General features: G+C 39.1%; 1 protein-coding gene across 1 annotated transcript in view; it reads left to right on the top strand.

Annotated features, from left to right (window-relative positions):
• The window catches only part of aacs (acetoacetyl-CoA synthetase), a gene marked incomplete at both ends in the record, with an annotated part of 43,068 nt that overhangs the window by 7,829 nt on the left and 17,830 nt on the right, over nt 1-17,409 (top strand). Inside the window, 6 exons of the mRNA XM_083904808.1 lie at nt 2,240-2,337; nt 3,872-3,986; nt 4,077-4,158; nt 4,257-4,410; nt 9,401-9,481; nt 11,654-11,778. Of these exons, the coding sequence (XP_083760934.1) occupies nt 2,240-2,337; nt 3,872-3,986; nt 4,077-4,158; nt 4,257-4,410; nt 9,401-9,481; nt 11,654-11,778 (655 nt within the window). The remainder of the gene's footprint in view (nt 1-2,239; nt 2,338-3,871; nt 3,987-4,076; nt 4,159-4,256; nt 4,411-9,400; nt 9,482-11,653; nt 11,779-17,409) is intronic.

Here is a 17,409-nt window from a genome sequence, read left to right as displayed (position 1 = left end):
CATCCTCATCTCTAACCTTTCAGAAAAAAAAACAAGCGTTAACAGGTCAAGGACATGATGGGGAGTGTTCAAATGTGCTTGTCTTGTGAACACATTAAACGACCCCATTTGAATGCAGCATGTTTATATACACGGTCCAACTGTACTAATTGTAATTTGCAAATTGTTCAATCACTCGATCTCCGTCATATTTAATATTAGTTTAAACCACAATGTTGTTACATGTAACAATGGACAATGGTATCAATACAGTCTTACAGTACAGGCTGTTTTTACTTTCCTCATCATTTATTCTTCTTGCCACCCACTACCACACAAATTAATTATGTTCCTGTCATGTTAATGCTAATTTAACTCCTTAAAAACTTCAAAGTGTCTCCCTTTAAGATTCCCTGTTAATTTCAATTGTATGTTCCTGTTACAGGAACAATGCCACCTAATTCATTGAATGAACAAAGGCTGCACATCTAGGACTTTCATTTTAGTGTTTATTCCATCCAAATCGTATATTGTCTTACTTATAACTGTTCAGGTAACTACTGTTTCAACAATAACCAGCTTCAGTTTGGTGGAAATAAACCACTAATTTGGTTTTTGAATGAAAACACAAAAATGTAACTAAAGTTAAAGTTTTGAATGAAGTTTGATTACTCACTTTGATCACCGCATATTTTAATACAAAATGCAATCCTTAAAAAAGCAAATTGGAAACACTCGGTGGCAGTGAAAGGAAAAACAAGGACCTTAGAAATTAAGCCCTGATAAATGCACACACGGTGCATTTCAAATCCTGCTACCTCTTTTATGATAGTTTTATGACTAAGAATAATAAACATCACGTCGAGTAAAAACTCCACAGAGCGAACAATCCTTTAAACCGCAGTGAAGTTCATTTTCAGATAATTGAAATTGTCAGATGCGATCAATGTTTTTGTAAGTTTACCACAACAAAAGCTTCACACGGATTAAATGTCTTCCCCAGGGCATGAAAACACTGGTTGTCTTGTAAGGATTACTTAATGCAAATTTTGTCGACTATTTATATCAGCGCGAAACGACTACCTTTGTAGCTTTATTATTAATTAGCAAATTATGTATCAATACATCAATCATGTAACAACTATCTACAAGTACAATCATTATTACTTTGGCTATGATTGGTAATAGTTACATAATAAGTTAACTGGTTAACTTATTAGTGAACACAGAAAAAATAGTTAGGGCATTTTTTCTTTATTATTGAGCTCATTTGGACACATTGAGGATATCATGGATTTATTTAGCACTTATTAATAATATTTATTACATTATAATATAAATTTATTAATTATCATATAAAAAATAGTTAAGTCTCCATTTCTTTATTAATGCATTGAATGAAAAGTTTGAACATATTGTATGCTTTTTCATGAAATTTAATAAACATAGTGTATGCTTTTTCATGACATTTGGACACTTTGAAGATATGGCAGGTGTGGTTAGCATTTTAATATTCATTATATTTAACAAGGTATAATAGGTTAACTAGTTTTATTAAAAACTAGAGAGAAATGTATGAGTTCAGGTATTCTGTGTTCAATATCGAGTTTATATGGATACTTTGAACATGTATAAAGTGTAGTCAGCATTATATCATAATATTTAACAGTTATTTTGTTGAATTAATTAGAACAGTTAGTGGCAGGTGCGTGTGCGTATACTTTGGGTATATTGGAAAGTTAAAGATTGGACAAGTTCGCGGATATACCCCTTGCTGTCGGCCCCCGACAGCGTAGGCTAGTTTCTATTGGTAAGTTCTGTGCAGTTCACACAACTGAAACCTGAATTCTACTCTCATTATTTAGGGCTACAGAACATGATTTGAATAGAATTATTTCATTAAATTAATCACCAACTATTGTAAGCAACTATTTTTTTTTTTTTATAAATAAAACTACTAGGTAACGAGGTACTCGAAATAAGTTATGCTAATGAATGCTAATTAATTATAGAGGACGTAATAATTACATATGGCACCGTTTAAGAAGAAGGTCTAGAATTTATTAGCATTCAGTAAAGTTAAAAAAATAATAAAAAAATCTTTATTTTGAGTTCTCCAAAGTACTTGGGCCTTGACTCCAAATTAAAAAGAATCTTGTATTTTCAGATAAAAGTTATTATTAAAGTTGTTCATGTCATGATTATTCAAAGAGTATTGTTTTCCCTTCCTCCTCCTCCTCCTCTCCTGTGTCCTCTCTAGGCTACTTACCCAATGGCATCCATGCAGTGGAGGCCATGTTGGCTGCAGCCAGCATCGGAGCCATTTGGAGCTCCACGTCTGTGGACTTCGGTGTCAATGTAAGGATGGCGCTATTTGTTTGGGTTTCTCTGATATGTGTTAGAATTGTATATGTTCCAGCACCTACATGGGTTCATACTTGAGATGTCAAAGTTAATGCCTTAATCGTTGCAGAGACTTAACAAGATTGTTGACTTCTGGTGTGGGCTGAACTCTGACATGAAAGCCTGGAATTATCCACATGAAACAGTCACTTGCCTGCAGTCAATCAAATAGGGGAGACAGATATATAGCTAATAGGGGACATATTATGCAAAATCAACTTTTTAATCATTTAAATCCTTATATTTGGGACTCTGGAGGCCCTATCAGTCGGCAAAGTGTGAAAAAAGAAGACTCACTCATGTTTTTGTGGTCCTCCTCAGTCTAAGTACAGGAGATGAAACACACAATGTTGACACCGCACTCATTGGCACGTCGCAATGCGCTAAATTCCTGGAATTGTTGTCTCGTGGAGCTCCGCTTTGTCCGTAAAACATGCGAGAGTGCTGGCGAGGGCAAAACCGGAAGTCCCCGAAAAGTTATATTCTTGGCTCCACAGTGCAGCACAGAGTCCTACACAAACTTCCAGCCTCAGAGGATTTATCTGTCCAGTGGATACATGTTATAAAGGCAATGTGCCTGCTAGAGACTGCAAATGATCACTTCTCCAGATGCTAACTGCTGTTAGCTCCCAGTAGCCTCTGTGGCTGATGTCATTTCCTGTCCCTTAAGTTTCGTTTTACTTATTTTTAAGGTGGACCTTAAGAGATACTACTAAACAGAGCGTTCTGAACAGGGCTGTTTTGGCAGGGTGATTGAACTGCTGTGGTGCTTCATCCTTATGGTATTTTGACCAAAGCATGTCACAGACATGTTCATTAGGACACCAGGGAACTAGGTTGACTTGGAGAAATAGAAGAAGTTGCAATCCTTTGCCTTGACTTTCAAAAAAAAAGAAAACAGAGGCTGAGACCTGCGCAGAGGAAGTAATTGGCAAACTAACCACTCCATCCAGGCACTGATAGTGCGCTTAATATTCCACTTCTAAAAATTCCATTCATCCATGCAGTCCATACGGAGCCTTTATTTTAAGATTACCTGGTTGGCACAGACACAGGCCTGAGTCTCTTTGAAATCGCATAGTGTGTGATTGATCATTTCATTTTTTTTTATCCACTACAACCTAAGTTCTTACATGTTTTGGAAAACAAGCATTTTCTTTCTGTCTTGCCTCTCCGAACTGATAAAAGTGTCCATCTGAATGAGTTGCACAGTCTAGTGAAATAGGTTCGTACTTTAGATACGAAAGTAGAAGTGTAATAAATTTTATACAGCAATATGTGTGTGAGAGTTTATGACTTCATCCTGCAGCAGGACCTTTGCCAATATGCTTGTTTCTATTTCTGGTATTATACTGCCTCCTCTGGCATACCAGAAAACTACATTGAGTATGTTGCTAGAAATCACATCCTCTGCTAGAGGTCTATCAGACTTGGCATTGTTTGTTCTTACTTTCAGTTTTACCTGTTGTTGTCTCTGTTTCTGTTTCAGGGTGTCCTTGATAGATTTTCTCAAATCCAGCCCAAACTCATCTTCTCTGTTGCTGCAGTGGTGTACAACGGCAAAACACATGACCATATGGAAAAGCTTACCAGTGTTGTTAAAGGTTGTCAACTACATTTACTAACTTAATGACATGTCATGTTTATTTTGACATTATTTAGTGATTTAGTAACTGATTTTTCTATTTTCATAGGTCTGCCCGACTTGCAGAAGGTTGTTGTTATTCCCTACGCTCGCTCCAAGCAAGGGACAGACCTCTCCAAGGTCCCTAACAGGTGTGTGTGGCTGCACTGAGGAGTTGGAACTGTGACTTGTATTATATGACAGCTGACAATTCCCATTATTTATTTATTTATTTTTAATTACTCTGCAGTGCATTTCTAGATGATTTCTTGGCATCTGGATTTGGAGACAGTGAGCAGTTTCCCCAGCTGGAGTTTGAGCAGCTTCCATTTAATCATCCTCTGTTCATCATGTACTCGTCGGGAACCACAGGAGCTCCAAAATGTATGGTCCATTCTGCTGGGGTAAGAAACATACTGGCTGTCAGTAGCTGCAAAAAATATGTAAAACGGTATGTAGAAAGTACTTTTCTTGTCCAAAATGTTTTTTTTTTGTACATTGGAGCTACTCCCTTGGGGAGTGCTGCACATTTAATCCTAATAAAATTAACACTACATATCCACTAACCTTCATGCTTTACAACAGTGAAATTGTGGGCCATGGCCCCCTCGTGGGGAGAGATGGTAGTGCAAGTGGGCCTAGAAAGGTCATTACATTTTTTGTACACTGACCTTAAGTGTCCTGAAAGGCACCGAAAAATAAAATTTATTATTGTTATTAAATATGAATAAATAAACAGGTTTGTGATTTTAAGTCTTGTAATGCAGTTTTATATCGCTGTAAAGTATGTTAGATGTGAAGAAATACTTAACAAAGGTGTTTTTACAGTTTACAATTTTACAGTTTCTCCCCGGTTCGGTATGTATCGTGGTTTTTGGGCCACGGTATCGGTACGGTTTCAATATCTTAATATAAAACTACTCAGACTAGCAAAGGCAATATTACAGTGTAAAAATAAAAGCACAGATTTAATCAAACCACAAACTTTATTTAAACAATAGTGCACTATCAGATCAAAAGAAACGGCAAACATAAAACCACACAAATTAAAAATAAATAAAGTTTAGTGCTATCCAATAAAAATAAACACAATTTTAACCCACTCACAGAAACTACAACTACAAATACACCATGCTGCTCCAAGTGAAAGAGACAGGTGTTTGCTCTGGGTGGCGCTGTAGGGCGAGTGTCTGTCCAATATCCAACTTCCAACCAACTTCACTGCGCTGCATAACAGATGCTTGCACAATGTGGTTTGTTTGTTGACATTCATTTTCTCATTGTCATCGTAGTCTTAACTGAATCCTAAATGATCTCACACAGCGGACTTTATAGGAAGACGGTGCCGCTTCAAACTTCCAGAGCAGCGCTGAGTGTGCAGCTGCGCTCATGTCTCTGCTCCTGAGTGGATCTAATCACACAGCATTGTGTATTTTAATACATTTTGACAGGCTGAAATGTACCGAAATACTGTTGCGTATTGAACCGAACAGGGTGTACGGAACGGTTCGGTAAAATAACGAATACCTTTCGCATCCCTTATATATATATATATATATGTATATACATATACATATACATATACATATACGTATGTATGTATATAAATATATATATTTACATATACATATACATATATGTATATACAGTATATGTATGTATATATATATGTATATATATATATGCATACACTGTATATATATATACACACACACACACACACACACACACGTATATATATTTATTAAATAGGTCCTATAATAAACAGCATATTTTGTTCTGTTTATTGCCAAAGCATTTAACAGTACTATAGTTCGTGGAAAAAAATCTAAATGGGTTGCACAGCCAAACCTGGAGCCCTGTGAATCATTATGAGATGGTACCTGGTTCACACTTTATACCATTTGGTGGCAGTAAAGCTGCAGGCTACCACCAGTTGAATCAAGTGTCTGCAATTCTGTGATATCAAGCAGTAGTGTGATACAATTTGTAAATAAAAACCACTGTGAATGTTAGGCAGCATACATTGGGGATAATTACCATTTTTATACCTACATACCTTTCCATACATTTACTATATTTTACATTGAAGGGTTTTAATGGTTTTAACTATGCATCTTGCTGCTGCTTTAGCTCAAAGATAGTCAGTCCATAGCCAGTGAGGTCAGTGGGTTCAGCTTTTGGACCACTAACTTTGAACTGGTTTGAATGTTGTTGTTATTTGAGGACAGCAAAAATGTATGAGAGTTGAGGCCATGTTGCTTTCAATTTTTGGCAATTGTGCTTGTTTACTTCCATGTACCCTGTTCATTTTGTTGGTCCTTTCTAAACTCTCTCGACGTCTGATGCAAGTTACACTGACATTAGGGTTGGGAATTTCTAGAGTCAATTGTCGAGGTCCACATGTCTAAGTTTTTGTTGACTTTTTTTTTTTTTTTTTTTTTTTTTTTGCAGTAACAGCAATGCGGGGGTGGAAATTATTCTACACTGTACTACTTCATTTAGGCTCAAAAACATGGCTGTAATGTCCATTATTGACCATCAGAACAGCGGTAATAAATATGAGGGGCAAAAAAAAAGAAAAAAAAGCGACTCTCCACTAGAACGCGTGTGTCGCCACGGCTCAGGTTTTTGAATCTGCGCTCGTTAGGTGTCCACCAGAGTGAGGTACAGTGATCTTTACTGGGTGAGATGCCGTATTCATTTGTGTAGCGCTCGTGTTATGTCCCCCACCCCTGTCCTAAACTTAAGCGCAACCTCGTTCGCACTGCACGCACACACACACCCTTGGACGCGCACAGCCACTCGAGAGAACGAGCCGGTGACGCGCGCATCATCATCTGAGAGCGCAGGGAGCCTGGACAGCAGGATCACCTTTTCGTGCACAGCTTCCTCAACCTCCGTGGTCGTGAACTTAACGTGTTTGTGACACTTTTTTTACTCGTAATTTTTTTGTCGAGGTGCGCACGTGTCGATTGTCGATCGATTTGTCTACAAAAAAGTCCCATCCCTGCCATGTTAAAAGCTTCTATTTCATGGCAGAGGGAAGGCTTTTGTCTCCCTTCAATATATCTACAATAGTTAAATTGTAGGAGAGAAAAGGTACATCTTACTAAAAAGAACATTTCACAATAATAAAATGGGAAAACAAAGTAACACTCTCATAAGGATTCATTTTTGAAGAGGAATTTGAGAAAAAAAAAATATATGGACAAATATCAGTTTTTGGGCCCCGTTGAGATCTGGTATTAAAGCCCCCTTGTACCAAAGTCCTTAAAGAAAACCTACTTATTTCCCTTTAGGTTTAAAGTAAATTGCTGTTTATAAACAGTATTGCCACAAGTTTCATGTTCAGTAGAGATGTCATAGTGTTATCCAAAATTCTTGAGGAAATTAATTAAACCACGAAAACATCAAGATTAAACTATGGTAAAGGCAAGTAATGTTAAGTTTTCTAATAAAGTTAAGTTAGCAGAGCTTATTTAAATGAATAATTGGCACATTGCTTTTAAATTTGCCAAACACAGGTTGAGAGGCTTTGTTAGAAATTATATCAGATGTATTGTGACTCGAGGCTCAGCGACAGGAAACCCAATAACACTCACTGATGTGGCATTTATCTGCAGTGTGAATGGATACAATTCACATTCACTCCCAGGTCACTAGACAAGGATTTCATTATCACCAGCTCTGATTGGCAGTTATGTAATAGTTTTGTAATTTTTACAAAATTCTGTTAGAATGCACCATTCCTGAAATATAAAATATATATCTCACTGGTCTTTTGTGGTGTTTTTTCCTTCTGTTGTTGTGGTTCTGTTCTGCAGCATAGGCCGTTTACCAGAGGAAAACCACACAAGTATTCACTGTGTTGTTAAATATTATGCACACCACTTAATGTTGGTGTTAAAGAGCTGTAGTAGAGGTATAAGACCCCTGGTGGACCTCCACCAGCTTATATGTTGTGGTATATGTTTTCGCTGGTGTTTGGTTGGTTGGTTGTTTGTTTGTCTGTATGTCTGTCTGTTAGCAACATCGCAACTCGAAAAGTCGCAGGCAGATTTCAATGAGATTTTCAGGAAATGTCCGCAATGGGACCAGGAACAAGTGATTACATTTTGGCCGTGATCCGTAGACGCTATCACTATTTTTATCGCTATTTTGTGGAGGACTGAGCTGCCTTGGCGGAGGTCTGCGCTCTCTGAGTGCTTTTCTAGTTTCTTTGTTAGTTTTTCTGTCTGTCTGTTAGCAACATCGCAACTCGAAAAGTCGCAGGCGGTTGCTTTTCTGGTTTACTATATGATTCTTTATGGCTGCTACTTCCGATGTTCGGGTATCTCCTCTGATATGTTTCGTTGACAAAGCGATCGGTTGTAATGCTTTGCCTGCTCTCATTACACTGAAGTAGACTAGCAATCACATACGAGTAGCTGACCCCATTAGATTATATCACGGCTCAGACCTTCTTAACCAGGTTGTTGAGATCATCTGTCTGTTCTTCATTGTGTGTGTTGGGGTCCTATTACACTTTCTGCCACAAGATGGCAGCAGACCTCCATCCTCCCCAGGCATTAAGGAGCGTATGAATGACATTTTTTTTTTCCTTGTTGTATGTCACATCCGAGTGAGGCGGAGTGTTAGACGAATGTGTGATTTTTAAGAGAACCACTGCACTTTGAAGAGAGAAACACTCGATGTTCAAAAAACAGGTTAACACACACAAACACTTTCCCTGCTGACACCTTGATTCTTCTGTGTTTTTCTCATACCCTGCCACCCTTCCTTCACATTCATTTTCTATCCCTAACTTGCAAGCATTTTCTTCCTCTTTCTTCTTTGTTTCAGGCTTGTTTTAGGCTCATTCCGCTGCTTTCTCTACCTTTCTGTAATCCTTTTCTCTGTGCCACCAAATTGTACTCTATTGTGTTGGTGGAAAAAAAAATGTCGAACAGTGATGCTGGCAGCCGTCTTTGGCTCTGCCAATTAACTGCGGCACCGCTTTGCTACGGCTCTGTTAACACGCTGTCAGCAGCGAGATGGCACAAACCAAAGGACGCGCACGGCAGCCGAGTACTGCCAAAGGTTACGTGTACACAAAAGACGCACAAATGTAGGGACCAGTGGTTTATGTGAACAGCAGAGTACACACTAGCTCAAAAATAAACAGTCACACTCAAACAGTTCAGTACTCTACACAACCAATAAAATCCTTCTCCACTATGTTGAGTTAGTGACCACGAAGGAATCCACACTTAAAATAAATGCTTTTTGTATGGTGTTAATAATAATAATTATAATAATAATAATAATAATAATGATGATAATAATAATAAAAATAATAATAATAATAAGTTATGTCACATTAACATTCTCTCGCTCCCTTCCTTGTTTCAGGGGACACTCATCCAGCACTTGAAGGAACACATTCTCCATGGCAACATGACCAACAGTGACGTCATCATTTACTACACGACGGTAGGTTAACAACCTTTCACACTCAACCTTTGCCACTTTTCACGCTCTCCTACTGTCTCGTATCATCTTGGCTCCCTGAATTCCAACGTTTAAGGCGGATGGATGGTTGTGAATCATTAACCTGTTCACAAAACCATATAAATTCGACGTATAAATCTTATCTTAGGAGCAGTGGAGCCTTATGTGTTGAAGTAGGTCTGTGTAGACACGGTTGACAACACAAACAGACTCCAGTGCTATTCTGGCCAGTGTGACCTGTGTCCCAAGCACTGCCCAGCTCAACTGTTTGGCCAGTTCTTCCTCTTTGTGTGCAGCAGTCTCTCTCAGGTTCAGCAAGCTCCTGCATATACACTCTTATAAATAAAAGTGCTAAGTTGAACCATATAAGGTTCTTCGGCTTGTCCTTTTTGGTTGCCCCGAGACCCTTAGTGTTACCAAGAACCCTTGAAAACCCCTTTCTTTGGGAAAGGGTTTTTTCAGAAGCAAATGGTTCCAGGTAGAACCTCAGCCCTTGTAGAAGAACACTTTTGGAACCCTTATTTCTAAGAGTGTAGGGAGTGCATGATTACAAAGCAGCCTCCGCTCCGGAAACTTCGTGACTCGGTCCCCGTGAACCGCCATGTTGGCAGCTTAATTTGCGACAAAAATGAATGGGACTGTTTCTAGATCCAACCGCTCAGGGATCACTGCACACTGTACATCCATGGAGATTGACCGATATGTTACAAAACTTGAATATATTTGATCCTTATAATGGTCCGGCATGCTTTTCACGAGTTTGGAAACAGCCTGAGAAGACATTATTCTGGACCTGCAGTATCCTGAGATCGACTTCCTGATTAGCTTCTCTTTATCTTACCCCAGAGAGTCCCCCAAAACATTCAACTCAGTATTAGCAACAGGCAGTGTAATGTAAATAATTGCTGTATTACCATTGCTGTGCAGCCTTGCATGTCAGTTCCATGAGTCCATAATTTACTAAAAGTTATCTACAAAATCCATTTCTTGTGGGCTCCCATTGCCCGTCTTCTGGGGTGAATTCCAATTCTTGCTTAACCCTCAATCTCAAAAATGTGCGCTCCCGCAAGTGCAAGTGCTGTCCCGATTCTCAGAAAAATTAAGTTGAGGGAAGTTTAAGGGCTGTGTCGCCCTCAATATTGCGATTTTCCGAGACCACCCTTGGGAGTAAGGGCTACCCAGAATGCATTGCGTGTTTTCACATAAGAAAGATGGCGTCGAAAGCAGCGATACGAGTACGCTACAAATTAAGTATTTCTTTGTTAATAGAGATATAAAAATTATGAAAACCATTGTATTATCTTAGTTTAGGCTCATATTATGGATTACTGACGTCATTGTTGCGTAACATTTATTTTTATTTTACGATCTTTTGTCAATAGCCGGCCGGTGCAGACAATCGATCGTTTGCTATTGTTTACTTTTCAATAAGCCGTGGTGTGTGGTAACTGTCAGCTGAATATGTCCGTGGTTGTGGTATTTGTATGAGTATCATCTTATAACTTACTGACAACCTAACAACTTGACTGACAAACGGATCGTAATAAATAATCGTGACGTAAATGTGTTCTTCTTCTTCTTTTTTTGAAGTTGACAAACTGGATGCAGCTTTCACGTTATTCTGCCCCCCACAGTCTGATCTGAATCTACATATAAGGGGTGTCCCATTTCTAATTGACAAAATAACCCCCAACACTTGGTTTTGAGGGCCAGTTTAGATAAGGGTTGAGCTTGAGGGTTAAGATTGAGGGTTAAGATAGGAATTGGAATTGGCCCCTGCTCTCTGTGAGCGTGTTTCATAGCAGCGATTCACCTCTGCCATCTCTCTGAATCTGTGGGGATCTGGTAAAATGTTCTCCCGTTAACCTGTCTCCGACTGTTTTGGCATCCTGAGGCACAACATCTATACACCATATTGATCATTTCACGTCAATCTTGGTGGTTAATCTGTTGTCATTTATAGTAAAAGTGAATAATTTTTTTCTGTTGGTATCAGATCATCGGTAATCATGAATAACAGTGCTCCATGAACTATCCTGTATTAGCCGTGTACACAGTGTAAATGCGATATTACCGATATTAGAGGAAGAGGAATTGTGTAAAGTTCAGTGTTCATAGACATTGACCACTGCGTTTGTCTCTGGTGTTTCACAGACAGGTTGGATGATGTGGAACTGGCTGGTGTCTGCTCTGGCAGTGGGAGCCTCTGTGGTTTTATATGATGGTTCACCACTAATGCCCACACCTGATGTACTTTGGAACCTGACAGACCAGCTGGGGTGAGTTAGCCACAGACGCACAAAAACACACAAAAAGAGCGTGATAATTGATTGCTCTGGTTTGTATTGCTTTCTGATTGATTGTTATTTCATATAAAAAAAAGGAAATGTGAGCATTTCATGAATAAGACCATAAAATGTTTATCAATGGTCTAAAAATAAAATGAGAATTCAAAAGCCGTGTTTCCACGACATTGTCCGAGCTCGCCTCGCCTTTACACAGTTTGGTTGTGTTTCCATTACAATATAGTACATCCTCAAAGTGGGCGGAGTCATCACAGCACGGCTGCATGAAACTGCCGTCAGTTCGTTGTGACACACAGAAACGTGTGACTTGTAAAGCAGTTATTTTCGATGTACTGTGGAGGCCCTATCAGTCGGCAAAGTGTGAAAAAAGATGACATGTTTTTGTGGTCCTGCTCAATCTAAGTACAGGAAATGAAACATGCAATATTGACTTCTGCACTCGTTGGGACGTCACTATGCGCTAAATTCCTGGAATTGTTGTCTCACGGAGCTCCGCTTTGTCCGTAAAACACGCGAGAGTGCTGGCGAGGGCAAAGGTATCCGAAAACCGGACGTCCGTGAGGTCCGCGAAAAGTTCTATTCTTGGCTCCATAGTGCAGCACAGAGTCCTACACAAACTTCCAGCCTCAGAGGATTTATCTGTCCAGTGGATATATGTTATATATGACGGCAATGTGCCTGCTCGAGCCTGCAAATGATCACTGTCCCTTAAGTTTCGTTTTACTTTTTTTAAGGTGGACCTGAAGAGAAACTACTAAGCAGAGTGTTCTGAACAGGGCTGTTTTGCCAGGGGGATTGAACTGCTGTGGTGCTTCATTCTTATGGTATTTTGACCAAAGCATGTCACAGACATGTTCATTAGGACACCAGGGAACTAGGTTCACTTGGAGAAATAGGGTATAATATGACCCCTTTAATTGAAACGTTTGTTAGTAGTTAGTTAAAATTTGTTCAGTACTTGACCCAAGCACAGACTCTGTATGTCACTGAACTGAAACGGCAGGGTTTGTGATGCCGGTCGCGATCGCAGGCTTTCAGCAGTGCTGTCGCTAAATACACCAGACTCCTCTGTTAAATGATGAGATTTTAGACATTTCTTTGGTAGTTGTTGGAGATTAACCCACATTTTTAGGATCGTTAAGTCTTTTTAACTGATCTACAGTCCGGCATTGTTCGGCTTGATTCCGGAACCTCGCCAGAGCATGTACTAAAAAAGTACCAAGTACTATCACTAATGGAAACGCAAAATAACCGTGCTGTGGTGAGGTGAGTCATGCTGCACTTATGTGACTTATTTTTGCCAACAGTTGAGTCGCTCCCTGAAGGACGGTCAAGAGAAGGCAGGTTTCAGTCACACTGGTTTTACCTTTTAGACTCAGAGACATTATTTATATGTAATACATGGTCTGATTTATTTTTGACTGTAGCAGACACTCTTTAGATCTATACACCAAAATGGCAAAGAGGATATTAACAGCAGATCCTGTATCTCTTTAAAGGTCCTGAAAACCCCTCTCACCACCGTCACCAACCACACTATACACGGCATGTTAAACCCAGCATTAGTCCACTTTTATTGTCTTCTGAAGACGGCAAGTGAAAAAACTGGACTTTGACAAGTCTTTAAAAACCAGCTCACACCTTGACCACAGCAGACCAGAAAACAAATAATGTTGTGGTTTTGGTTCCTTGAATTTCTTAACACTGTGGTATATCTTGAAACCGGTTATTAGCCACGGCTTGGCACGTTGCTTTTAATAAATTTCAGACCAATTCATTCCAAACATTTCCAGGGAAAGAAAGAAAACTTGTGTTGCGATGGAACATGAAATATAGGCCAGAAAATATGATGTGTCAGTAGTTAGAGTCGCATTATGAGAGGCAGTTTGATCAGTATATTTCACATTGACTAATTTAAATTCAAGCCTTATGTCACATTAAAGTCAGGAAGGCCTGCAAATACAGTTTATTTATTCATTTAATTAATATCAATGGCTTATATAGAGAAGCTAAATACCAGCTATTTTTTAAGGACTGTAAAAGAGTCATTTAGTTAATTCTGGTGGAAGGTTAACTTCATAGCACTTTTTAAAGGAAACTATAAGAAGTATACGTTTTGTGGAGGTCAGATGGGAACACAGGATCTTACAGAAGTGTTTACGACAATAACCAATAAAAAACAGATTGCCAGTTCTTTAACAACCTATTTTACACCAAGAACAACACAAACTGAGTGAATTGACACTCATCTAAGGTCTGAAGTACAGGTGAGGTAGAAACAAATGACCAAGAAGTTATGTGATATAATTTGGACCTGGACAGTGATATAAATATCACAGTATAACAGAAGTTCAGTATATATTATTGATATCACATGCAATGTAAACACATTATTTGGTGTATATTGCTTTTAATTTTTTTGTCATTTCCTTCCAATTAAGAAGTGTAAAACTTGATGAGGTTTAGCCTCATCAAGAGCAAAAATCAGTATTCAATTATCTTATGCTCACAGCAATAATTATATTGACTGATTTTATTTAATTTAATTTTTTAGCTTTGTGTTTGACATTCTATTCTATTTTTAAAATACATCTCACAAAATATTATTCAGGAAAGCAGTGAAGGAAATCCAGGAGGAATTGTTTCACCCCTTCACCCTTAAATACTGCACCTCATGTTCTCTTTAGCAGCCTCAACACAACCTCCAGGAGTTGGAAATTTTGTCACACGAGACAGCTTGTGACTGTAAGTGTGTGCTACCGAGTACACTCAGTCAACCTTTGGTTAAACTGCGTTAAAAAAAGTGCAGTGTGGTCAGCAAAAGTAAGATGCTTAAAGACAGTTATACCCCAGACACATATTCAGTGCAGCCGAGATGGCATATTGCCTTCAGCAAGGAAGGGAGTAATGGGGAGAAAAAATTGACACAGATGGGGGAGTAGTGAAAGCAAAAGAGCAAAAGTGCCAACAAAAAGTACTTATACTGCAGAAACTCTGAACAGGATTTGTAGATCCCAAAGCTAATGAGCTCCTTTCACAATTTTAGTAGACATAATATGATCAAATTTATTAGTATCTTCACATAATGTTTCTTTGGCAAAAAATAACTAGCAGAGTAGGAATTCCACCAGTTTCTGAGGCTTTATGGTTGGTTAATATCAACAGAATAGTGTGGTTTGTAGTAGGTTTTAGATTATATGAGTCACGTTGCTTGTTTTCCTCTTCAAAATTATAAATGGGAAATGGAGTGAACAAGGTTCGAATACTGTTTGCCTAATTACCCACATAGAGGGATTCAGCAGAGTGCTGCCAGTGTGACAGAAAGACACATGGACTCCTTTTAAAGTGTAAGAAGATTTTTTTGAACCAATTAAGTGCTGATGTTGCCACCTCAGACACATCACACATCCCACATCCTTGCCGTACGTAGAAAAACCCCTCAGGGAGAGGCTGGCAGAAAAGTTTTTGCAACCTCATCTTCTGTATTAAGTTTGGACATTTTTAAATGGGTCAAAATCTGTCAGTCGTAGGGCCTTACTGTTCACCAGGCACAGGGCGTCTACCGGTTTGAGAGTGACACAGTCGTCATTTACCCATTCTGCACACATGCTGTTTAAATAGCAACTGCCCATCTAAGCATCTATGGAGCTTGGTCTTAAAGGTCACCTAGAGTGGTCCTGTTGCACATAAATGTTAGTTATGGAGGTCTACTTACATATATTAACTTGTTTTTATGGTCAAAAACCTCCTAGTTGCTGTGAACTAGCCGATAGAAATCCTCTTTTCTGACAGTGTATTTCTGCTGCGAGATTTCAGAGTGAACTTTCACCCCCAGAAGACAGAGTGTTGTGATTGGCCAGTACTATCCAGCACATCCGTTCTCAGAATCAGTGATCTCGTTGAGCCCCGAGATTACAATAAAACACAACGTTCTCAGCAATGGCTGAACTGTTTGTTTCGAACCGTCAGGGCTTCATAAACAAGGTAATGACGCAGATACACACCAAAAAAACAGCGATAATAGGAACTTCCGGTCTAGTTCCGCTTTAAAATGCATTGTCTGTATATGGTTATCCTGAGGCAGAAGAAGGCGACTGCATGATCAAACTACCAAAACAATGTTTGTATTTGCTTCAGTATTTGGTTTAATCTCGCCGATTGTGGCCACAGCAAGTAGACCCAGGTTCGAGCCCCTGTTTGAACAAGGGCCTTTCTGCAAGGATGTAGCATGTTCTCCCTGTGTGTGCGTGGGTGTTCTCCGGGTTCTCCGGCTTCCTCCCACAGTCCAAAAACATGCAGAAAAACCAGGAAGCGTATCATCATTAGCAACATATGCGTTCATGGAAGCGGATCTCAGCGGTTCTGTTAATGTTGTAAATTAAATTAGACTGTGGCAGCAGGTACGACAAGCTCCCACTGTGCCGTACCTGTGGACGTACCTGTACATTTACGGCTCACGTATTTAAAAAATTGTCGGGTTTAAATCGGGCTCGGGCTCCTAATTACAGTTAATGTGTTAGGTCTGGTCGGGCTTGATTTTTTTGGGCCCAATCTAAGCCCTACCAGGGTGTACCCCGCCTATCGCCCTATGTTAGCTGAGATAGGCACAGCACCGCCCATGACCTTCCGGTGGAGGATAAAGTGGTAGATGATGGATGGATGGATTTTACTCTTGCCGATTGTCAGCTGGGATTGGCGCCAGCTGGTGCCTTTTGATTGCTGTCTGATTGAAGATAATTTCTAAAGTTGCACATCTTTTTGAATAAGTGAAATTAACTGTTTTAAAACCCTTTAAACCTTTTTATTGACATTTTTTGAATGGTGGAAAGGTTGTCCTCTCTGCACTCCATTTTTACAAATGGGCGATTGCACATTTGTTGCTTCAGGAAAGAGAAAATGGGGAGGTTTAATCTCTCAGTCTTATCGACCTTATTTTTTATGAGGAAAGAGTAGGTTAGTCTGACTTCCTCTTTTGGTATTGTTTCCTTTACATATCTGTGAATTGAGCGAGTTTGCTTTTCTTAACAATGTCATGGGAACCCTCAAAACTATGTGATATTGCGGCCCTTTGCATCCACATTCCCAAGCCCTTTGCTTATATAAGTTGTTATGGCAACCCCTGGCTGCCTGTGTTTCTAGAAGCCATATTGCCCTTCAAAGGTTTTGCCCTGTGTGCTCATAAAGAGACTGAGCCACTGACTGGAAATTCTAAATGCGGAAATAAGGTCTGTTACTTGTTCATGTTTGGTTATTCGGCAGCTTTCTGTGCTCCACAACGTATTGCGAAGTAATATTGAGACTATCAAAAAGCAAATAAAAATGTAATGTATAGCTAAAATCAAGCAGGTTACTATTTTTTTTTTTATATTGTACAGAATAGTGAAATTCCAAAGTATTGAATGAAAATCAGAATGGACTTTGAATATGTTGCATTCACATGATATGTAAAGTTTTACAATATGGCAATCCAATAACACGAGTATCAATATGAAAGAAGACAGATCATGTGGTTCATTTGTTGGCTCAACTGTGGCCAAGTTACATACACTAATCTCTAAATGCTTGCACAGCTTTCTTTATCTGCACCGTATAGAAAGATTAGAT

The sequence above is a fragment of the Microchirus variegatus genome, assembly GCF_963457635.1.
Source record: "Microchirus variegatus genome assembly, chromosome: 18".
Classification (NCBI taxonomy): Eukaryota; Metazoa; Chordata; class Actinopteri; order Pleuronectiformes; family Soleidae; genus Microchirus; species Microchirus variegatus.
The sequence above is the reverse complement of the archived record's forward strand: the minus strand, read 5'-3'. Positions and strand labels throughout refer to the sequence as shown.